The sequence below is a fragment of the Tetrao urogallus genome (genome assembly GCF_951394365.1).
Source record: "Tetrao urogallus genome assembly, chromosome: 3".
Taxonomy (NCBI): domain Eukaryota; kingdom Metazoa; phylum Chordata; class Aves; order Galliformes; family Phasianidae; genus Tetrao; species Tetrao urogallus.
The window spans coordinates 77,444,356-77,468,295 of record NC_136815.1 but is presented as its reverse complement, the minus strand read 5'-3'; the positions used below and the strand labels follow the sequence as shown (position 1 = coordinate 77,468,295).

General features: G+C 37.6%; 1 protein-coding gene across 3 annotated transcripts in view; it reads left to right on the top strand.

Moving 5' to 3' along the window:
* The window catches only part of DROSHA (drosha ribonuclease III), a gene marked incomplete at both ends in the record, with an annotated part of 64,736 nt that overhangs the window by 4,297 nt on the left and 36,499 nt on the right, over positions 1 to 23,940 (top strand). For all 3 annotated transcript variants that reach the window (XM_079534012.1, XM_079534011.1, XM_079534013.1), the window contains 10 exons: positions 811 to 952; positions 4,070 to 4,224; positions 6,730 to 6,810; positions 8,751 to 8,837; positions 8,947 to 9,033; positions 11,729 to 11,800; positions 13,266 to 13,347; positions 14,600 to 14,674; positions 18,427 to 18,596; positions 23,506 to 23,630. In XM_079534012.1, the coding sequence (XP_079390138.1) occupies positions 811 to 952; positions 4,070 to 4,224; positions 6,730 to 6,810; positions 8,751 to 8,837; positions 8,947 to 9,033; positions 11,729 to 11,800; positions 13,266 to 13,347; positions 14,600 to 14,674; positions 18,427 to 18,596; positions 23,506 to 23,630 (1,076 nt within the window). The remainder of the gene's footprint in view (positions 1 to 810; positions 953 to 4,069; positions 4,225 to 6,729; positions 6,811 to 8,750; positions 8,838 to 8,946; positions 9,034 to 11,728; positions 11,801 to 13,265; positions 13,348 to 14,599; positions 14,675 to 18,426; positions 18,597 to 23,505; positions 23,631 to 23,940) is intronic.

Sequence of the window (23,940 nt, the reverse complement as noted above, 5' to 3'; positions counted from 1 at the left end):
CTGTCTATTTTTGATTATTTGATTGCTCGGTTCATGTGAACTCTTCAGCAGAGTTGTGTTTTGTGTCATTCAGTCTTGAATCCTCCCAAGCATCTTAGTCTTCAACAAGAGAAAAAACCTTATAGATCTATTCTCTATTTTCATCAGTTTCTTTAATGTCTTTTTATTTGGATTATTGGTACATGGAAGAGGGGCTTTGTCTCCCTTTGCTCAATTTGAGCAAAACTACCCTAATTGCCCTATCTTCCCTTAAATACTGACAAAGTTTTATGCAGAAGGAGGAAATTTTTTTTCTTTTTCTTTGCCAGTAGTGGTTACTGGCAGGGCAGGGAAGTAGTGTTTGAGTGAGGAGATTTATCTTCATTTTTTTTCTCTTTTATTTTTGAGAATTAAATGGAGGGTGAAATCACTAATTCCAAGTAGGCAACAAAATGGGCCAAGTTCTGTGTTTCTAGGGCATTATATGGTTCTTGTGAATTGCAAAATATTTGCACAGAAGGTCTTTTGTTTCTTCTGAATCTGAGCTGTTAGATATTAGCATGCAGCTTTATTAAATATGCTTAGCTGTAGTTCTCCTTGGCTTGGCCAATGGTTAGATGATCATTCTCCAAGAAATGAAATTCTCTGCTCATTTACCTAACGGAGCAATGTAGTTATACACTTAAGCCTTATCAAATATTTCTGTACTTCATTTAAACGACAGTACTGAGATTTGTCTTTTTGCCCAAGCTTCTTACTTTGAAACATTGATACACGTTGTTCTCTTGTGTCACCACTGCCTTTGCTTTTTTCCTGTTTTTTAATTAACAGGGGGACTCTACTGTGGTAGGCACCAGCAAGCTCCGAGATCTGTATGAAAAGTTTGAGGAGGAGCTAGGAAAACGACAGGCGAAAGCCAAAGCAGCCAGGCCGCCATGGGAGCCACCGAAGACCAAGCTGGATGAAGATCTTGGTAGGCAGAGATGATAGCAAAGCTTTGAAATGGAGCAACCTATAGATCACCTGTTATTTGGAAGTTGTGTGGTTTTGGTGATATCAGTGGGCTAATACCTGTTTTTAAATCCATCATTTCTAGTGCAGTTCGTGGAGTTTTATTTTGACTGAAGTAGAGCTACGTGCTTTATCTAGAAAGCTTAAGGGAAGGGAGAGTATCCAGCACTGCCTTAGGCTGAAGTCTCTTCCACGGCATGGAAATGCCCTTTGTATGATCAGCTAAGCCAAAGTGTAGTGCTTGAGGCTTTGAGGAGCTTGCACTCTCTGTATTTATAAAAAGGAAGCAGGGGCAGGGATGATAAACTCATATGGCTGCCTGTTATGGCACTGTATTTATTTTCCTTCTGCACTGTGTTTTTGTTGTATAACTCTGTTTATTATCATCCTGTGCAGAAGTGTTAATTTTCAAAAGAGTTTATCTGCGTTGTCATGGTTCTTACATGGCTCTTCTGCAGTGAAATGAATTTGCTAGCTGTATGAGTTATTGGGGGAATTACTGGTTGAAATAGCAGGGCATACCTTTTGATAAAAATTTGAAGTCACTGAAAGCTGTTTTTCTGATTCTGTTTACTGGGAATTGTTTAGTTGTTAGTGTATTTCCAGCCCTTCAGCATTACGTAGTATGATTTTTCTTAACAGCTCTTTATGAGGGCAGATGGTGATAGGACAAAGGGAATGGTTTTAAACAACAACAGGGAGGTTTAAGTTAGATATTAGAGGGAAGTTTTTTCACTCAGAAGGTGGTGATGCACTGGAACAGGTTGCCCAAGGAGGTTGTGGATGCCCCATCCCTGAAAGCATTCAAGGCCAGGCTGGCTGTGGCCCTGGGCAGCCTGGTCTGGTGGTTGGTGACCCTGCACATAGTAGGGGGGTTGAAACTAGATGATCATTATGGTTCTTTTCAAACCAGGCCATTCTATGATTCTATGGCTGTGAAAGTAATTTAAGAAATTCTTAAGCATGTCACACTGTCTTAGATATTCTGTTGGGCTTGCTTTCTAAGTGATACTTCATATTTGGTTGTTTAGCTGTGTATTCTTTCAAATCTGAGCGTAGCAATTCTAGCAATCAAATACCTAAAATTCTTAAGTTGAAATATAGGTGTGTATAATGCACATTTTAAACTGTCACCACGTAACTGACTGATAACAGAAAGATGAAAGGACAAAAAACAAACAATAACAGATCCCTATTTTATTTAAGCTGTGTTTCTGAACAGCAGATTTGCATGTTTGAATTCAATCAGGAATCACCAGCAAAGTCTACTGCACATTTAGCAGATATATTTTCATGTACACAATTGAGGGGCAACACTACTACATCCAGCTTACCTCTCTAAGCTTTGCTTGGATCTTCACTGAAAGTGTTGGTTCTCTGTTCCAGGATAACAGTGATGGGGCCAAGAACAATGTTAGCTGTTTTTCTTTTTCCATAGCTCCCCATCTGCACTGTACCCTGGGCCTGTGGCACTGTGCCCGTGCAATCTTCTCTCACAACCATGCTTCTGTTGAGGCTAATAGTTTATCTTATTATGTAGCTAGGCAGATATCCCTGTTGTGCCTTTCATTAGCAGTAGTTGTGCATTTTAGTGAGAGTAATGTGCTCCAAGGTCATTTTTGATTGTGAAGGGCTGATTTTCATACGTGAAATTCAAAATTCTCCACTGATCTTTCAGAACTCCAGTTCACTCTCGCAAGTTCCACCCTGTTTTCGCGCTTTAAGTTAGACTTACACAGCTTGTTAGTGTTTATCAGAGAAGCAGTCCAGGAGGTTTCTGCAGTGTTCGAAAGATAACTTCCTGACACAGCTGTTAAGAGAGCCTACTGGGGAGGTGTCTCACTAGACCTGCTGTTCACAGAGAAGGACTGGGGGGAGATACTGAGGTTGGGAGCTGTCTTGCGCAGAGCAACCATGAAATGGTAGAATATTCTTGGTGAAGTCGGGGTGGTGGGGGGGTAGTCAGCAAAACTGCTACCTTGAACATCTGGTGGGCAGACTTTGAACTGTTTGAAATGCTGTTAGGAAGAATCTGTGTGAGATTCAGGCCCTTAAGTTTTCGGATTAAGTCCATTACTTTGTACCATCACTTTGACAGCAGTGCAAAGGAGATATTTTAGCAAGTGTGAGACCTGTGATTTTTTTACTTCAGCATTTTTCTCTGCTTTGATATAACGGAGGAATTGTTTCAGTAAATACAAAGAAAATGTCGAAAAAAACCCAAACAACTAAGGAAAGCTCATTTAACAGGGCTTCTGTGAAAGTTAAGACTGAATTCATTTAGGTTTCATCAGCAGCTTTTTTCATTCATTTTGAGACTTCTCATTTTATGTGATAAAATGTGTTATGTAAAATATGTGTTTTTTATGTGATAACTGATTTATTAGAGATACTTGATTTTAAAAATGAGTAACAGCATGCATCCTTTAATAGCTGTATCCATTCGTGCTGTTTTGAAAGTTGTGACTAGACATTCCTGTCCTGCTACAGACAGGAAGCATTTTGTAGGTAAAATGAAACTGAATGTGAACACTTACAGCAATCTGTTTTTTTTTTTTTCTTAAAAAGCAAGAGGTTCTGTTTAGCTCATTCTTGTGAATTTGTCTTATTTCTCTTTTCTATATCTTGTTTTTCATAGAATCATAGAATGGTCTGGGTTGAAAAGGACCATAATGATCATCTAATTTCCCACCCCCTGCTATGTGTAAGGTCTCCGACCAGTGGACCAGGCTGCCCTGTTTTTGTTTAACTTTAGAGTAATATTTGTATTGGTCTATAGTCTTGTTTTATTAAGCATTTTAAAGTCATTTAACTGAAATTCCTCATCAGCAACTGATGAGTGGTACCACTGGACAGCCAAACTGCAAACAGATGACATGGATGTAGGTCTTCTAATATCCATAGCACATGCTATCACTTTTAATGAAAATGACAGCAACTGCATTTTTAGTTAGGGTGAATGTCATGCACTACTTAAGCTTTTGTTCTGCCACTATGAGCTATGATCTGTTAGAGAATTCTGAAAAGAGAATATGTGGAAGTGTTTTTGAACTAACTTTATTTTCCCTGCTTGAATCAGAGAGCTCCAGTGAGTCAGAATGCGACTCTGATGATGACAGCAGCTGCTCTAGCAGTTCGGATTCAGAAGTTTTTGATGTCATTGCAGAAATTAAGCGTAAAAAAGCACACCCCGATCGTCTTCATGAGGAACTGTGGTACAATGATCCAGGACAGGTATGGTGAGAGGAGGAAGTTTTGTTTCTGAAAGTCTTTCTCCCCTGTGGACTTAAAGTTCTGCATTGTTCTCAGATATACTGAGACATCTATTTCAATATACTTCCCCGCTTTTTCCCTTTTCTATTTCATCTTCTTCATAACACTTAACTTTTGATTCCAAATGTGTGGTTCCAGATCATGACTCTTGTGGAGTATTTGGCTGGAATCGCATCTGACAGCGTTAATAAAACCTGAACTGCTAGCAGTGTGCTAATTCTGGCCTATTATTGCTGAGATAAAGGTTCACGGATGAGTTCTGGGATCGAGAGAAGGCAGCATGTTTATCTCCGTTACAAATTATTCACCTAAAAGCTCTCAGCTCGTAATGATAAATAATATTTTAAATATGCTGTTAATGATCCTAATTTCTTGTCTAATGGTTCTTTTGTAGTTGCGTGGAGATTATAGTTCTCATTAAATGTAATTGCTGAGCTCACAAAATGTTGTTTTGAATGTATACATTGCACAGAAGACTAGTTTTTGTTAGCAAATTTGCCATCTTCATCTTTCTTTGTTAAATATTTCATGGTCTATTCTAACTCCTTGTCAAATGGCAACCCAGTAAATTTGTTTTTCTGGCACTTTGTATGATTCATGAGTCCAGAATGCAGCAAATCATAATGCTGAGAGATACTGCAATGCTTATTGCCTCTGTGGTAATTCAGAGGTCTGTTGAATATTCTATTACCAACTCATATTTATGCTTCTAGTTTAAAAAATAATAATAATAATGATTTGACTGAGTTATCTGCTTTTATTTATGTGGAAAACAAAATTAGCAAACTGTTTAGGCATTTAAGTGGAAAAAAACTCTGTGTTGCTCTTGGGCATATTTCAAAGTAGTGTGCTAGCCCATAACATGAAGTAGGATAACTTGCATGAATAGTTCCAGGAATGTGTGGTTTATGAATTTCCTGCTGAGAAACTTCCCTTCCCAAATTTTCTTGAGATTTGGTCCTGTGTATCTGACTTGCTTCTCACGCCCTGGGCGTTATGGGTACCTTGCATGTCCATCAGTCTCATTCTGTGTGTTTAATGTAACAGAGCCAATGTTCATGCTGAACAGTTCTAAGAGCTAAGGAGGAGTTTTTTTTCAGAAGTTATGGTTATTTTCATAGCTTTAGTAGGCCCTTGTTTTTCAAGGAGTACTGAGCGATTCTTTATTGACTGCGTTATTTAAGTTAGCTGCTCTGTGACTATATAAGCCAGCGTGGAAGTATGTATTTACTTATAAACATCAATCAGTTTTATGAAACCTCTGCTTTCCTCAGTGGTTTCAGTGTGGGATATAGGAAGTTAACAAAATGCATTGTGTCACTTAAATAACACTGCGTAAGTTCTCAGAGGAATAAATGGGTGCCCTGCTTTGCACACATTACACATCTACTGTGCCAGTCTGAAGAAACCAGACTGAGATGAACCTTCAGGGAATTAACACCGCAAGCTGAAAGTTGTGTTCCTTTCCCAATAGTCTAAAGGCTACAGTAGCAGCAGTTTGCTGGTTCTTACTTCCTGGAGTGTCTTCACATCATGTCTATTGTCTGATGACATTTAGTCCTGCTGGGGTTTACATTTTCAGCCTTCTTATACTGGTATGGAAAGTTCTGCTGGCTCTTGTGCTGCATTCCTATATTAGGTCTGAAAAATCTTCTTTGCTTCTTGGATTCAAACTTTCAAATTCTCCGTTAAAGCACAAGGTACAGAACTTAGCTCATTTCTCTGGCTTGGTTCTGTGTTTTGTTGGATTTCAGCGATGGATGTGATGTTAGGAGCAGAAAGCCTTAGTGCATTGCAGCAATTGATAGTCTGCATTGAGTGTCTTAAAGGTGAAAAGACCGACACTAGCTTTGTACTTTGTGCTATGGCTCTCTTAAATTATAGGTACTTCATGCACCCACATGGAATACTGAAGTGGGTGTTTTCCCATTTTCCAATCTGTTCACAGGATGCGTTTGAGTTTTCCCTGATACTTTAAAGTACCATGTAAAATTTTCAAATGGTCTTCTTTATGTACCTTGTTTGAAGGCCTTACTGTGTTATAGATGGGTTAATCAGGACCAGGCTTTCAGTGTGTGAACTGAGTGGGACTGTTTGAACACAGAGATTTCACCATGTATTTACATGTGCACTTTTAAGGCCTGATTTTTACTTCAGGCAGACGTGCTGTTTCTGTGTTTATGATATGGAAAAATGCATATGACAGCAGAATTGTACAGTACTGCTGACACTGTTTTCCCATTTTTGTGCTTCTGAAACAGTCGTGGAGCTATAATGCTATTGTGTGTTTTTCTTACGTTAGTCTATACTGTTTCCATTTTTACTGGCTTAAGAGCATCCACTTAATCTAAGCATGACAGGCTTTTAGAAGCATCAGCACTCTTGGCATTAAAACCAACATACTTTTCCAGACACAATCACCTACTGTCTTTCAATAAAAACAGAATCCTATTTTGTTTTTGACAGATGAATGATGGACCGCTGTGCAAGTGCAGCGCTAAAGCTCGACGAACAGGGATAAGACACGGCATTTATCCTGGTGAAGAGGTAAGTAGTTCTAAGGATTGTAGTTTTGAATACAGACTTACTGCAGTGAACTTGTACTTGGGTTAGTAAGTTTTGCTTGTTTGTTGGTGTTTTTTTTTTCTTTTTTTTTTTTTCCATGGCTTACGGGCTTAGTAACAGCTTCTCTGCAAAATCAAATCACGTTGTGTAACCTCACATTTAAAAATGGAATACTGGTAATTAAATCCACGTGAGAACTACAGAAAACTTTTGCACATTGGTGCTTGGCTGTAGGTTTTTAAAATAAAAGGAGAATGTAGGAAAAATCTCCTGTTGTCAAGAGGATGAGTATGTTATAAGAACCTTCTTCTACTTTAAAAATAAATGAATTCGTAGATCTGCTTCTGGAGGAGCAGCAGGCTTTTCAGGAGATGGTGTTGCTTTGGTGATGAAAGCACGTCTGCACTACAAAATGTCAAACAGTTTAAGTTTTTAATTAGTACTCAATTAGAAAAAAATTGAGCCCATCAGCTTCCTGAAACATTTGTAATGGTAGTGCCCTTCATTTGGAAAATGTTGTCAAAATACTGGTGGTTTTCCATAGGAATATTCATTTGCTCTGTGGGCTGTGTTTCTGGAAATAGACCACCTCAAGTTTTTTATTGAAAAAAAAAAAAAACAACAAAAAACAGCAGCGTGGTTGTAAACATTTAAGAAAAGTAGCATGTAGTTTTACACTTCACCTATGTAGATTTCCTTTAAGGATTTAGTTTTTCAGTATGCCTTCCAAAACATTTAGTGAAACATCCTTTTATTTCTTCGCAGTTGAGGGTTTGTGAATGTTACTGTTGCAAGGGATAAATTATTCCATTTCAGAAAAATGGCTTTGGTCTGAAGCTCTCCATAAATCACTTGAGGATCAATTCCTCCCCACATTGTCTTGAGTATTTTTCTTGCAAGCAAGGAGGAAGAGAACTTTACCAGGAGAAAACTAATAAATAAAATTTGCTGCATGAAGGAGTGAGACCAAATAAGAATGTGAGGCTTCAGAAAATCTAGTATATATTAATTTTTATCCTATCCTTCAGGTAATCCTGGCTAGCTTCTAAACAATGTGGTTTGTAACTGTCTTGTCACAGCGGTGAGGAGCATAGCCTGCATCTGAGCAGAGTAACCACTGTGTTTTGTGGATGAGTTCTGCAAATGGCACAGAATTGTGCAGTGGTGTCGCACTGTGGTGCCAACTTTATAGTGCTGTCTTGTATAGCACCCCTCTTGTCACAGGTATTTTCCCTGCAGATAGTCATATCTTCACAGATTGATAGCAGCCCATCAGACATGAGAAATGGGTTTTGTCAAACTGCTAAGGGGTTTTTAGATCTTTAGGTCTTAAACTGGACTGCTTCAGAAGAAGCTGGAGCAGGTCACAAGTCCCCAGCAGTTCAGTGCAGAGGAGAGCTGCCTCCTAGTGTACCATTCTCACAGGCAGGTGTTATGAGCTGACAGAGCAAAATTACATTTGCCAGGGATGGACCCTTCTCTTCAGGGCCCAGGTTTACCACCAGCAGATGAGTGAGTACTTGTCTCTTGATAATGTACTCGGATCTTCTTATGCATGGCCTAAGTTTGTTTCTGTAAAGTTTTAAAATCAGCTTCTTGAAACAATTTAGTATAAAAGAGGAAATCAGTCTGCTGTGTAAATGGCTAACTGCTTTGTAGAAAACATGAAGAGTCAGATGGCAAATAAAAAAGTTACAGCAGTGTTTTTCACTTCTTTGGTTTGAATAGCACTAGAACTATTTTTAGAAGTGACTACATAGATATAGCCAGTTTCTCTTTTCCTGGAATCCTTAATTATGACAACCTTCTTTATTTAATTTTTCCTAGTGTATATTTCATGGCTATTAGAAATGCTTTATTCTCTCTTTTAATCTAAATTTGCCTTGGCTTTGCACATAATTCTACTTATCTCTTTCTTTAAGCCCATTAAACCATGTCGCCCCATGACCAACAATGCTGGAAGACTGTACCACTATCGAATTACGGTGTCACCTCCCACAAACTTCTTAGTAAGTCCTTTAAAAATAATTCTAACCAGAACCAGAAGAATTTTGTTTTCAGAGTGGAAGTAGTACTGCTTCTTTTTTCACTCCATGCTGTTTTTGCTTACCTTTTTAGACAGACAGACCTACGGTTATTGAGTATGATGACCACGAATATATATTTGAAGGATTCTCCATGTTCTCACATGCCCCACTAACAAACGTAAGTATACTCCTTGCAGTGTATGCGGGATTTGTCTGGAAGGCAAACTATTTTTGCCCTGAAGTAGAGCTTCACTCCAAGGGGTGTAACAAACTTTTTGCCAGCATTGGAGACGGGACGAGAACATTTGTGCTGATGAGTGTCAGGTTTTGTCTTATGCAACGGTGGTAGGCATTGCCTTCAAACTGTGACTGAGACTGTGACGTGCATCACAGTCATATTTTTACATTTTGCAGTTTGAAAGTGTAAAATCATGGAATAACTTGCTAAAACTGTTAATTGGCTTTAAATTGGATGAGGAGCTTTGTTAAATTGAAAAAGTTTGTTCAAAAAAAACAATTAAAACTTTTTCCCTTAGTGACAAATGGATACTGGATTTTTTTTTTTGAGATATCCTCTCTGAAAGGATTTCTTTCTTCAAAAAAATTTCTTAGGCATATCTATTACTTTCTAACATCTGTTTGATTTCTTCAGTGACTGAATTCTTCATGATTTCTTATTAAAACTTGTAAGCTTTTAGGGCAATTGATGAAAGCAAATATAACAACAAAAAAGGTTTGATACCAGACGACTCTGCTCTTGCAGTATAAACCATATCAGAACAAAATAATATACAAATAATTAAAAATATCTGTACCTTTTTTTTATATCTTGATATTTTGAGATTTTTTTTCAAATGCTCTGGGATACTATTTCTTTGTTTTTTATACCTGTTATTACCTTCCCTATCCATGTCAAAGCTCAGTACAAAAACGGTCACAATACAGGACTGCAATCTAAGAATACTGGAATTAAGAGACACTGAGGGGAAAAAAAAAAGGGATTTTTGACTGACAGTTTGCTTATATTATGAATATGACAATGCTTTAGCTCTGGTGAGTAGAAAGGTCTGCTGTTGACAAGAGCTCTGCAAATCAGTGGTAGTCAGCTAGTGGGGGGTAGTACTGTGTTGCACTCCTGCCCTGCAGCATTACTCAGCCTTGGGGTTCAAGACAGATTTAGCCTAAGGCCTTATTTTCATTTTGCAAATAAGCAAATAGGAACAGTTATGTTGTTTTATCTTATTAAAAGGATAAAGAGGCCACCTTATCTTTATCATACACTGCCTGCTATATGACAAGAATGCAGAGTGTTAGGAAAAAAAAAAAAAAAAAAAACAAAAAACAAGGAAACCTTTCTCGTGTGACATAAGCAATGCAGATGTTAAACTGATTCTTATTGTGAAGTACACGTGTTGAGGCAAGGATCAGGTAGCAATTTCTCATAGTAATTTCTCATTCCCACTGGGGGAAATGGTCAGCAGCAAATGATTACCTTTCTACAGACTGGAATACAACATGATACTGTAGCCTGTTCTTGTTTCAAACAGGCATAAAACCTTTTGGAGAGAGATTACCTGGCTCTATGAGAAGATTTTGGTGCACATAACTTTCAGTATAGCTGCCATAACAAAATTCTAGTTAATGGAGATCTTGTCCATAGTCATTTCTCCAAAGCATTCATTTTCTACATGGGAGCAAGAAAAAAAAAACAACTCAGGCTATTGAGTCTCTGTATGAGAACATTTTATCCTGTTTGAACTTGTGTATTAAAAAGAAAACACTCCCTGTATACTTTTTTTTTTTTAAAGCATCACTGATTTGAATGGGACAGGTTTCCCTCTCACATTCTAGATGAAACTAGAATACTTTTTTTTTTCTCTACTATTCTATTTACAACATTTAATAATTTAGTGGCTGAAATCTTTGTATAAAATCTAATGCAGTTTTTATATTTGGTTGTTTGGTATAAATCCTTCTGTCATCAGAGGGTGTATGTAGACAAAACAGATAAGTGTTTAACAGTTTGCTTCAAGAAGATGCAAGTAGAATGCTTGGGCTCTAGGTCCATTGATTCCAGTGCAACTCTCACACTATTTGAATCTCTGTATGTATATCAGTGCAAAATAAACAAATTTTCTCGCTTTCATGAGTGATTGAGATTGTCTCTTACACTCACAAGGGCAGTGGATAGCAGGATTAAGCATCTTAGTTTTTTAGAAATGTAGCTTTTTGGCTTAAGAATATAAATCCAAGAAAATGCACAAATCAGCAGCTGCAAAACAGCCTTCAGCAGTTTGTGGACTTTGCCAGCATAGGCAAAGAAGTGAACTGTGTGTTTATCTTACTAATTAGGTGAGTGCACTTGTAGAAATATTTATTTACTGAATGAAATTATGCACATCTTTTACATTTATCCTGAAAGTTCCTGGATTGTATTTTCATCACTTGGAGCAGTGTTTTAGCATCGTATGGCTAACAGAATTGTCAACATACTAAAAACAGCTTGCCTGTCAGTGCATCTATCTGACATGTTGTGTCACCAAAAATAAGTTCACTTCCAAATATACAAGTGAGAGCAGGTGTGGAAACTTCTGACTGAACTTTGCTTTTTCTTCTAAAGAAACCTTTATCTCCAGTAGATGGCATTATTTTATCTTACTTTACTATTCTTTAGCCTTGTGTAATCAAAGGTGGAGGTTAAAATTGGCATTTCTCTTGCAAATGCTTGCTTTCCTGTCTTTGTATGATCCCACTAAGCAGCTGTTTTAGTAAGTTCCCTTTTCAGCAGACAGTAATACCCCTGCATACAAAATTGTATGAACTGTACGTTTGTCACTGTGTAGCTTTTCATGCTGAATCTCTTTTCCTTCCAGATTCCTCTGTGTAAAGTAATCAGATTTAACATTGACTATACAATTCATTTCATTGAAGAGATGATGCCTGAGGTAAGAAGGATAATTAGTCAAAAAGTCAGAGTGGGTTAAGAGTTGTTGACATTGTTAATGGATTAAACTCTTCACAATCCCTTCTTGTAGAGAAGATGGTAAGAGACAGGCTATGTTCTGAAAGAATGTCTGAAAAGGAATTTTCTTTCAGAAGTACTAGCATAAATCCATCCACCTAGGCTATCATATATTAAAATCAAATAGTGAGAAGTGCTTTTATTCATTTTAAGTTACGTAAGTTATGCCAGATACTCTATCTGTGAACCAACTTAGGCATTATCATTCTTTTACAAATGACAAAACTAATGTATGTGGAGGTGCTGGTTTTCCAGACCCACGAGTCAATGCCAAGCTGAAAATTAATCTTGAATACGAAGCTCTAAGTATCACTTATCAGTACTTACTATAAGCTGTTGCCAAAAAAAGTTTCTGGTGGATACAAACAAAGCACATTCAGTTCTTAATCTATTGTGTTTTTTTCTTTAAATTACAAATTTATCTCTGGTAAAGTCAGTTTGTGAATTAAATTGCATTAGAACAGCAGATGTAGGTACAGAAATACCCCTGCATATTAACTACAAAGATAGGATCAGTATTTTAGTCTGATAGTTGCATCTTTCTTTCTAGTTATCTCCTTTTTTGTTGTTTAGCACCATCTGAAATATATGCAAGATCTCTGAAATTCCTCAGCAAGACTGATGTGATCAGTGCAGGTCGTTTCTTGTTACTGAATCTGGTGTGTTGTCTTTTTGGACTCCTGGTCTGACACCCAGTAGCTAAATCCTACTTTAAAGCCATCTTTACTGATGCATTGTTGTGAAAGATTGAGTTGTTCAGCTTGGCAGTTATGGCCATTTTCATACATGTGTTACTTATGTTGTCCTGTCCTGATCTGACCTGGTCTTGTTTGTTCAGGGAGACTTTGTAAAGTCACTTCTGATTGAAAGCTCCTTGCTATGGAGGATCTGCTTCCCTATCTGATGAGCAAGAGATGGGTTTTTTTGTTCTTTTTCTCTCCCCTCCTCCCCTCCCCACTGCCTTTTAAGGTCATAATCCTCCGTTTATATTGAACTGTCTTGGTGTAATGGAAGAAGTGATCATAATGCTACAGCTGATAACTTCTGAATTTTTATTATAAACATGAAGGAAAAAGGGAATATTAAAAATGTTTCTCAGAAATATGAGCTTACTAAGGAGGAAGTGTTGAGATACGTGGTGGATTACCATGTTTGTAATTTCTGCCTATACGGTGGATGTAGGCATTACATACAGAATCTTCATTATGGTGCTTTCCTAATAGTGCTTTTCTGATTAGACCACTGTGCTGCAGTAAATGATTAAAGATGCATCAATGCTGTTTCCAAAACCTCATTTCTAGCAGTTGACAAATATGAAGACAATGGTAGTAGCATTATCTGTATTACAATATTATGTAATCATAAACCTGTTTGTTTTTATTCCACAGAATTTCTGTGTGAAAGGTCTTGAGCTGTTCTCTTCTTACCTATTCAAAGATATTCTGGAGCTGTATGACTGGAATCTTAAAGGTAACTTTTATTTCCAAAAGAAAAGAAAAAAAAAAAACTTGGAAAGTTGACCTCTGTTTTGCTATGGTTTTATATTTTAAACATTAAAAAAAAGCTGGGGAGTGGCCTCAAAATAATAGTCAAATGCTCTATTAAGTGAGAGGAGCAATCTTGCACTTTGTTCTTTAAGAGGGTGAAGTTTATTGAGGTTGTTAGTGGGGATTATAGCAATGAAAATACAAAAATCTTGCATTATTTTCCTACAGATAAACTAAATTTCTTCTTTAATCCAAAAACTGTCTGTTGCAATGGAACTTACTGTTTGTTATTAGACAGTATTGTGGGCAGAGTATTGTCATGTACAAGGCATCGGGTAAAATATCCTCTGTTTTTACAAGCTAAAAAACAAGTATTCATGCAGTTTTTCTCAACAGTCAGCTCACATAGCAGTATCATGCAGACAGCTTTAGAAGGGTGAGTTATAGCACAATGTTTTTAACTTGCTGAGATGAAAATGTATGTTCCTGTGAAGGCTATGGCAGAGGAGAATTTCAGGAATGATCCTTCCCTTGGTGTAAAAGAAAACAAAGAGAATTTCAAAGGAATTTTAATTCAGCATGTGTAGCTATTTTCCTGTCCTCTCTTTATAGAGATATACTGTACGCTTGTAGTTAAACAGAGGAGCACACAAATATACATTTTGTGTAGTAATTTTTGGCTAAATGTCTTCAGATATTAATGTTATTTTGTACCACTGATTATGATTGCTTTTTTTAATGGCAGGTGCCTACTGTTTTTGTTTTTGTGCAAGGCTTTGGATGATGAAACAGGAAAGGAAAAAGGAAAAAAAAAAACAGAAAATACTGTCTTTTGAAATTTCCTTACTATTTTTATTACTATAACAGGAAAAAACAAACAAACAAACCACTAACTGGAAGGGACTAATCAAATACTGGTGGTTTGCCTCTGAAACTGAAGTGGATAAAATTTATAAGACATTTTTCTTTGCAGTTTTAAATAGAATACTGTGGTTTTTAGATTCTTTAGTTTTTAAGCTACTGTAATTTCTTTTGAAATTGTCTACGTGGAAGCGTTTATTAAAAGTTGCTTTTCTGTTGCATGCTTTTTGCTACTTTTCTGTATGAAATTAGTGCCAAATGTAATCACTGGTCACTGACTTTATATGGGACAGGATTTCCTTCTTTTTTCTTCTTTTGCAAATATGCTGCTATTCATAAATTCTCCATGTTTTTTTTTTCCCTTTATGTTTAAGGTCCTTCACTTGAAAATGACTCTGTTTCCTGCCCCAGATTTCACTTCATGCCGCGATTTGTGAGATTTCTTCCAGGTAACGTAATAAGAGCTTAAACTCATTGCAGGTCAAGTAGTTCAGTTGTGAAGAACTGATGTGTCCATCTGAAGTCTTTCTTGCTCGCTGATAGCTTGTGTAGCTTACTCAGCACCAGAATTCTGATGGACAGGCCAGGTATCGTCCTCAGCTTTTGTCTGTTGTGTGGTAACTGCAGGAAGTGTTGGGTCATTCTTTACTTGTCCTGTGATGGAGCTGTGGGATTTGAGCAGTGTTGTCTATTCTCACACATAAAACTGAATTTCATATTCCATCGTGCCATGTGATTACACAGAAATTGTTGATGTGCAGTTTTGAGAATCAGCAAGATTGTCACCCCTGAGCACAGGTTGCTCTGCTGCTTTCTTCTTTTATCTTTAATGTAAGTTTAGCCCTTGCAAGAAATAGTGAAAGAAAGAAAAACACCATTGTAGTACAATTCAGACCTAGCCTGCCAGCCAAGGACAAGCTTGAGTGCAGAGAGCTATGCTCAGTTTGAGTGAACAGCTTACAAAAGCATTTAACACATCCTAAGATAGTAGAACAGACTTCAAGTTGATATAAATGTCATGTCTCCATTGAAAATGTGTCTTGCTGAGATGCTGCCTGATGATTGTTCTGAAAGGGTTGCGTGGAAAGGAAGATGTGCTCAGCTGCTGGACTGAGAGCACAGATTAGATGTGAAACGGACTTCATCAAGAAGGCTGTGGCCTGAAGGTGTTCTCTACTTTGGGTTTTGGAAACTTAGTTGTTATATTAATTATAGCTGGAGCTAAATGAGGTTTGGCTCACTACTGTGGAGAGTACTGAAGGCTAGATGACTGTATTTCTAATTGTTGTTCCTTCCTGAATACACAACACTGTTCAGTCAGAAGCTGAGCTGTGCGGCTTGCTAGCAAACATTGATTTGGTTCTACTGAAGCAATTTACAAAATAAGCTATCAAGCCGCATGTGGCTGATTAACTTGACCTCATCACAAAATGAGAGCAAGTTTGACCTGCCTGGACTGTGTAGCTTGAGGGTGTTTTCCAGTTACTTTGGAGTTTTTATATTCTGGTTTGTTTAGCTTTAGTTAGGAAGTCACCTCTTCCTGTGTTGTTAGATTTATTGGCAGGGAGAGATTAGTCTGTCTAACACGTATTCCTTTGTGCTTCTCTTCTAACACTCCCAGTTCTCTAACTCTATAAAGATGGCTTTTTCTTGCTATTTCTGCATATATAGTTTGTTTCTAGCATCTTTATGATGATAAATTTCTAATTACATATACATATTTTTTTATTCTCCAGAGTGGGAATTCATGTCCTTCAGATACTGTTGCAAAACATTATTTCTGTCTATTAAAAGAAGATACACGGTTGCAACAGATCCCCACGGATCCATCAACTGCTTCTTTAAAGACAGAAATCAATTGATTTCTCATTCTTTCTACTTTTCTTTCTTATTTTCCTACCACGGTCTGAAAATTCAAGGTTTAGGATGTCAGATTTTCATAGAATCATTGAGTAACTTAAGTTGGAAGGGACCTTAAGGATCATCTAGTTCCAACCCCCCTGCTGTGGGTAGATCAGGCTGCCTAGGAACCCATTCAGCCTGGCCTCAAACACGTCCACAGCTTCTCTGAGCAACCTGTCTCACAGCCCACGTTTTCAGTGTTTAGATACTTACAGAGACAGATCTTGAGAGTAGCTTTGAGTGAATCATGTCAGGTTTGCTGAGTGCCAGAGATGCATGGCATGCAGAATAGTTGCTGTATTGTAATGATGGAAAATGTATTAAAGAATGAAACACTGTAAAACTATTGTAAGTTTCCAGTTATGGCATGTTTTGACTCAAGAGGTCCAGTCTCTGAACTGTTCTGTAGCAAATGGCTACAACTTGTGCTCTTCCTGTAGAATCTTCAGTATGTAAGGCTGTGCATTGTTTCAGAAGTTGGATGTGGTGTGCTTCTTGCAGAGCAGTCTAAACCAGTTCGCAAAGCCAAAAGTCTTGCAAATAGAATTCCTCTTTAATTTGAAGGGAAAAGTAACTTTTAAAATGTCTCTAACTCTTCAGTTTCCATTGAACTTTGGGGTTAGTTTTCCCCATTTTATATTCTCTCTTGGTGCTTTTTGAAATCTATGAACTCTATGTCATACCCACTGCCCTGGACAGCCTGTTTCATGCCCACCATTCTGAAGAACTTTTTCCTAACCCCCAACCTGATGCAGCCCATGCAGCCCCTCGGGCCCTGTTGCTGTCACAGAGAGCAGAGCTCAGCGCTGCCCCTCCACTCCCTGTGAGGAGCTGCAGCCACCATGAGGCCTCCCCTCAGCTCCTCTGCTCTGCACTCAGCAAACCCAGGGACCTCAGCTGCTCCTCACACAGCTTGCCCTCCAGACCTTTTACCATTTCTGTAACCCCCACCTCCTTTGCACGCTCTAATAGTTTACACGTTCTTCTTATACTGTGACACCCAAACCTTCCCTCAGCGCTGGAAGTGCAGCCATAGAGCGCAGTGGGACAACCTCTCCCCTTGCCTGGTGGCAGTGCTGGACCTGGTGCAGTTGGTGCTTTGGGCTGTCGTGGTAAATTGCTGAATGAGGTTAATTGTTTTAGGAGGCTGAGTTGCGTTATTCCCTTACATCTTTCCTGTTACCGAGTAGTGCTGCAATCCCAGCTGGAACAGAAGTGTTTGTTTCCTCAAGTGTCTTGTGAAAGGCGGCACTGCTGTGGCACTGAGATTCTGCGAGACTCTCTATGAGTGCTGGGGTCATGTTCCCTATGCTGTGGCATTATCCTTCATACCACTTGAAGGCTTTACTTTTTCTCTGTTCTTTATTGTGTGTTTAGTGATAGAGTGTGTACTCCATGGCTCTCTTGGAAGGGAGATGGACGTTTTTACTTCTGTCGGGGATGAAACTTTAAGATGCCTCTATAACTGTAGATAAACTCTCCATTGCTGGCACAAATCTCTCTGACTTCCTCCTTCAGAGTTAAAGCACTGTAGCAACATATCTGTCTTCTTACTCAGATGAGCAGACATACAGAATTTGAATAGCCAGTGTCTTCTGAGTGTTATTTTGTCAGGACTATCACTCATCTTTTGCTGTTTGTATGTTGACTGGCTCCCTGGAACTGATCAGATGTTTATTACACTGCCTTAATTCCCTGCAGGCAGTCTTTGCTGTGTGTATTTCCAGAGGTCTCGGAAGTATTTAGCAGTTTTCACATGCTCTCAATTCATTTACTGACAGAAGACAGCACGAGGCTCTTTAGTCTTCATTACTGCAGGTGCAGCATGTAAGCACCACAGATGAATTCAAAATGCAAGGATAACTTACCACATTCATCCAGAAGTATCCTGTAAAATCTTGAGTGGTCCTTAAAAAGCTGCTTGGGCGCCTAAAGGCTTTTTAACTTCTGTTGTAAAAGGAATGGTAGAAATGTGAAAAGGAAGGCATAACCGGACTACGTAACTGATTTGTTCTGCCTACTCATTTAGAAATTTTTCAGGCAAGTTAGAAACCTCAGCATTACAGAACAATGAAACTGTTTTTCTTGTTACTGTTACCATTATTGCTTCCAGTTTAGCAAAGAAGTGTGTTTTATGTATGTGCACTATTCATCAGTAAAACATTTGCTTCCTTATTTGTCAAGTTGCTTAAACATTTTGCATTTTATTTTGCTCATCTGAATATTTTATGTGCTGCGTATTTTCCTTGTGCTTTAGGAGTGAATATCTGAAATGCATTTTGTTTATTATGTTTTTAAGATGGAGGGAAGGAAGTACTGTCGATGCATCAGATTCTTCTCTACTTGTTACGATGCAATAAAGCTTTGGTGCCTGAAGAAGAGATTGCCAACATGCTTCAGTGGGAAGAGCTGGAATGGCAGAAATATGCAGAGGAATGCAAAGGGATGATCGTTACCAGCCCTGGCATGGTAGAACAAATAATTAAGACAAATTAATAACTCAATAGCATGTACATATCTTGTTTCAGAGAATCTTTTGGAGTCTGAATTGCAGAGGGTGAAGATGATCAGAGACAGTTGCAGATTGCTATAGGAACAGCTTATTGCATTATTCCAACCCTGGAAAGAGTTTTAGTTTTATCTTTTGCTGTCCTACCCAAGGGCAGATTTCCAGAGAAGCATGGTTTCAATGTGCACATTGAAAGGAATGGCTGTACTTTAAGTATAGGAAAATGTTATTTGCTCCTCTGCAATCATATTTTTTCTGATGGTCTTTATGTACGTGATCTTATTCTATTTTCACTGACATACAACCAGAGAATTAGTAATTATTTGCTATGCTATTTCATGTTTCTCTTTTGACACTCTATGTAATGTGCTCTCTATAGATTCTGCCCTGAATATAGAGAATGTTCTGCCTTTCTGTGAGGTATCTTTTCCCACAACATTTCTCAAACTGCTGTTGCTCACACTGAAGAATTTTATGTACATAAATGAATACATGCATCCAGTGTCACATATCCAGTGTCCAACTTGAAACCAATATTGTTTTATGATTTTTGGAACAGTTAGTATTTAGAGCATTAATTCTTGGCTTCTTTCAGCGTATGTGGAGATTTAGCCGTTTTTTTTTCTGAATTTCACACTTAAGAATTGTGTGAAAGATTAAAAGGTGCCTCCAAAAAGCTGCAAAATTCTGTCCACGTGGTTTGGCCAGCGTCACGGAGATGGTATCTCGGTAATAGCAGCATGTTTTGGACCTCAGTTTGGAGTTTTGTGCAGCTTTCTCTGTTACAAGACCTTTCTTCCTCCAACTTCATTTTCTACTTTTAATTATTACAGAACTTCTCAGCTTCTTCATAAAAAAAAATTGTGGTGTAATCTTGCCTAAGGGGGAATTTAATTAAAGAACCTCTCCCCAAACTGAAGCCATGTCACCTTTCTAGATAGGTATCTCAAACTCCTATTTTTAAATATGGTAGTATTACACGTAGTAAATTAGTTAATCATAACTTGTCAGATTAATTTCTTTTTCCCTTGATTTCATTCAGTGTTTTTGTTCTGACTAAAACTTCCTACACCAAAAGGAAAATAAGGCCATGTGTGGGAACGTGAAATACAGAGTACATGTGAACTCTCAGTATGGAAAATTCTACATGAGGTGGTTAAAACTAAGGTAGACTCTTATAATAGAAATTGTTAGCCTTAATTGCTTAACTTAATATTGCTAGTGGTTTATGTGATACAAATTGTTCGGTAGTGTGTAGTCATCAGCATTTGAATGGTACTCACTAATTTAATTTTTGCCAAAGGTACACTGACTTCAGCTAGCTGAAAACTTGGTGGCCTTTAACGTGAGGGTATGCATATGCACTCCTTTGTGGCATCCTGCAGATGTCTTTCTGCACAAGGCAACACGTTTTGAGTGGCAGTGTTAATTCTGAGGTTTTGTGTGATTTTTACTGACAAACTTTCTATTCTACAAAGTGTTCTCAAAGATACATGGGCCTCAAAATACGTAAACATAAAAGAAATCTGCAACACTTTGAAAAGTTGTCATGTTATAATGCCGTCCTTAGTACATACTTGTATCTGGAGACAAACGTGATGATATTTTTCTTAGTTTGTGGATTTTTTTTTTCATTGCCATATATTCAGTTGAATATGAAAGTAAGTGAAAAATGGGGTTTAAAATATTTTCTGTGCATTTTATAGGGTTAGAAGATAAAACAGTTCTATTAGAGAGACAATGTGAAACTTTTAGAAAATGACAGCTTTTCAATTCAATTTTATCCACTTGACACAACAAAGTAAAAACACTAAATTTTATTTTGCTGCTTTCTTCCACAATGTCACTTCAGAAGTAATTTCTCTTTTGAACAGATCCAATTTTTCTATAAAATGTAAAGTGAATCTTATGCATGTTAGAGGGGGAAAAAAATTGATAGGCATATGTCCCACTTAACCACTAACAATAGTTCAGCTGTATTTATAACTTTTTAATTTATTCATCGTGTTTCATTAGTTCAGTGAAGAATTTTTATAAGAGATTTAAAGTTTCAGATTTTAATCCTTTTAAATACTTCATTCTTTTCAAAATGCTGCTGCTTTTTCTGCCAGTACAAATCCATATATTTGTAACATGCTTTTGTACTACATCTGCATGCAGTCCCAACCTTGCCTTCTGCTGTGAGCAAAGCTTTGACTGATGAGGTTTGCAATAGGAAACAAAGATAATGGGGCACTGTTCTGTTAGATTTTCTTGGGTTTGGGGGAGATGTTAAAAACAGGATTCTGAATGTGATTGTTAAATGCTCTCTGACAGCCCTTTTTAAAGAAGGGAGGGATAAACATCTGGACAAAAACCATCTAGTTTGCTTATGTCCTGTTTGCTGCTACGCACTTTATACTGTGTATTTCTTTGATGCTGCTTATACAGTACCAGAGGTAAGCTGGTGTTCATCATAATCTGGGAGTGATGGGACACACAGAGTGGTTATACCTCTCATAACCTTCACCATTTTGAAGCAACAATTGTGATCAAGATATAAGTTCTTCTGTCCTAGTAGTTAAGAACATATTAACAACTGCATAATTGAGTGGCTCTTGTTGGAGTGCATCCAGAGGAGGGCCACCAAAGTGATTCAAGGGATAGAACACTTCTCCTACAAGGACAGGCTGAGAGAGCTGGGGCTGTTCAGCCTGGAGAAGACTCTATGGAGACCTAATAGTGGCCTTTCAGTATCAAAAAGGAGACAGACTCTACAAGGGTGTGTTGTGATAGCATAAGGGGAAATAGTTTCAAACTAAAAGTGGGAGATTTATATTGGATATAAGGAAGAATTTTTTGTACAATAAGGGTGGTGAGGCACTGGAGCAGGTTGCAGGTGGTGGATGCCCCATCCCTGGTTTTGCTCAAGGACAGGCTGGACAGGACTCTGAGCAACCTGATCTTACTATAGGTGTCCCTGTTCATTGCAGGAGAGTTGGACTAGATGGCCTTCAAGGGTCCCTTCCAACTCAAATGATTCTATGATGATTTAAAACAGCTTGATTTAAGTGGTCCTGAGCCCACATGTTTTACACACAGAGCTTGCTACAGGTGTGCACCCTGCAACAGATGTGTTGAAATCTCTTCACATTTACTTTTGAGGATCAGGTTACTTGTCTGTACATGTCTAAAATGTGAGGTATTTCAATACAAAAGCATTGTATTGTACCTTAATGTAGTGTTTTTTAGTCAGTGTACATAGTATTATTGTTGATGTGTTCTGTCAGTAATACTGTCTTTTTGATTCTCAGAGGTGTTGCTGTGAAGTAAAACCATATCTTTTAAAAAAAACAGGTAGAAAAAAGGAGGAGAAAAAAAAAGTTTCACATTTTTAACATTAAGAGGGAGAAAAACAAGCAACTTCTCTGAAGATTAACGCTAATCCACACCCCCCAAATCTTTTCAATTCAACTCTGGAAAAGAAAAGCCCACAAAACTAGACACACTTAAACTTCAAGAATTTAAGTTCTGGCTAAGAGCATTTTTTTATGCCTGTTAAAAATCCTCTTTTCATTATGTGTTTTTCATTAGGTTTTGCTGCCCTGTTCCTCCTATTGGAAGTGCTGTGAGAAAAACCTTTATTCCTCTTTGTTTAAAATTTGCTAGCATCAGCGGAGTAACTTAATTTTTGAGTGAGCAGCTATTTTCTGTCATCGTATCCAAAAGGAAGCTGATAAGCATTTTTCCCTTGGTAAATGTTTCTCTATCTGCAAGTCCCAAGTTTTAGGTAATCATTTTTTCTAGAATAGATTGGAAGTTTTGCCACCTGAGGAGGTTTGCCTTTATTTCTAGAATTGGCTTTGCTTATCCATGCAGAAAATGATTCCTGCAAACAGTTCTCCGAAGGTGGTTTGAAGGGTGAAAGCTTTGTTCTTGATGCACTTCTTACTATTTTGTGAAGACTATGATGGGAGCTGTTTCTGTAATTCTGAAATCCATTTTTGAGAAGTTCACGATGCTCAATTAGAAGTTTTGAGATGCAGATAACTAGAAGTAATGTCCTTTTTCTGAAAGCTTAGACAAGCAGAAAATATTGGCCTCAAACAGCTGATTGTGAAGTAGGGAGTAAACAGGCATATAACAAAGCAGGTTGGAAGGTAATGGGGAAAAATATTTACTTGGAGACAAACTGCAACTTCAACAGAGTTTTTTAAATGCTAGATAAGTTATCAAGAGCTCTGTAAGCAGCATGTCTTCTGCGATGACATGTAATTACTCTTTCTGCATTTTTAAAGGTGAAATGAGAATCACTTCCTTTTACACTGTCCTTTTTAACTATAGAAAAATGTATGTTTTGAAGCATAAGAAGGATGGCAGTCTTCTCATTATACAAAACCGTATTCCTCATTGTATGAATCAACCTAGCATTCCACTTTAAATTTTTCTTATGCTGTTCAGTCTGTGTGATTGAATGGATCTAATAATGACTTTGCTTACATTGGGAAATCAGGAAGAGAACTAAAATTAGAGAAGTGACCTAATCTTAGTGAAGTGCTCAGGCATGTGGGAGCTTGGATGCCAGAATTCTAGTCCTGATGCTTAACCAAAGAAAGCTGCATTGGGTTCTCAGAAGTGATCAAACTGTATATTTCTTAACTTTCAAAATGAAGATAGACTTCTCTTTTTTCTCTGAGAGAGCTAAGTCAATTAACTTTATTTCAATCATTGCCATTGAAAAATAGTGAGTATTATATAAAGGATAATTTTTATGTGTATTTTAATAAGCTTAAATATTGTTATTTCATAGTGCCTGGACAATGTGGGCTGGAGACAAAAAAAATTTCCATAGAGCTGTTGTCAATTAGGTATATTTTGTTTTTCTCCTAGAAACCCAGCTCAGTTCGTATTGATCAACTGGACCGTGAACAATTCAATCCTGATGTAATTACTTTCCCCATTATTGTCCACTTTGGGATACGACCTGCTCAACTCAGCTATGCTGGAGATCCTCAGTAAGATGCTTTTCTTCCTATCTTCTGCTCAGAAACTCAGTGTCACCTATGACTTAAATAAGCTTATCAATCTGACATAAAGCATAGTGCTTATGGCATAGAATAGTAGCTTTTGTAAATGTGAGAATGAGATACAACTTTTTCTCATTTAGTTCAAGAACTTCTGATGCATGTGCAATGGCAAACTTCTTATCCAGAGCATAACTCTTCTAGGTGAGACCAAAGGTTTTTGTGGCTCTATTTTATTTCCTTGAGCAGCCAGTTGTCTTTTTTTTTTTTTTTTTTTTTTTTTAGGGAGACTATTGTAACA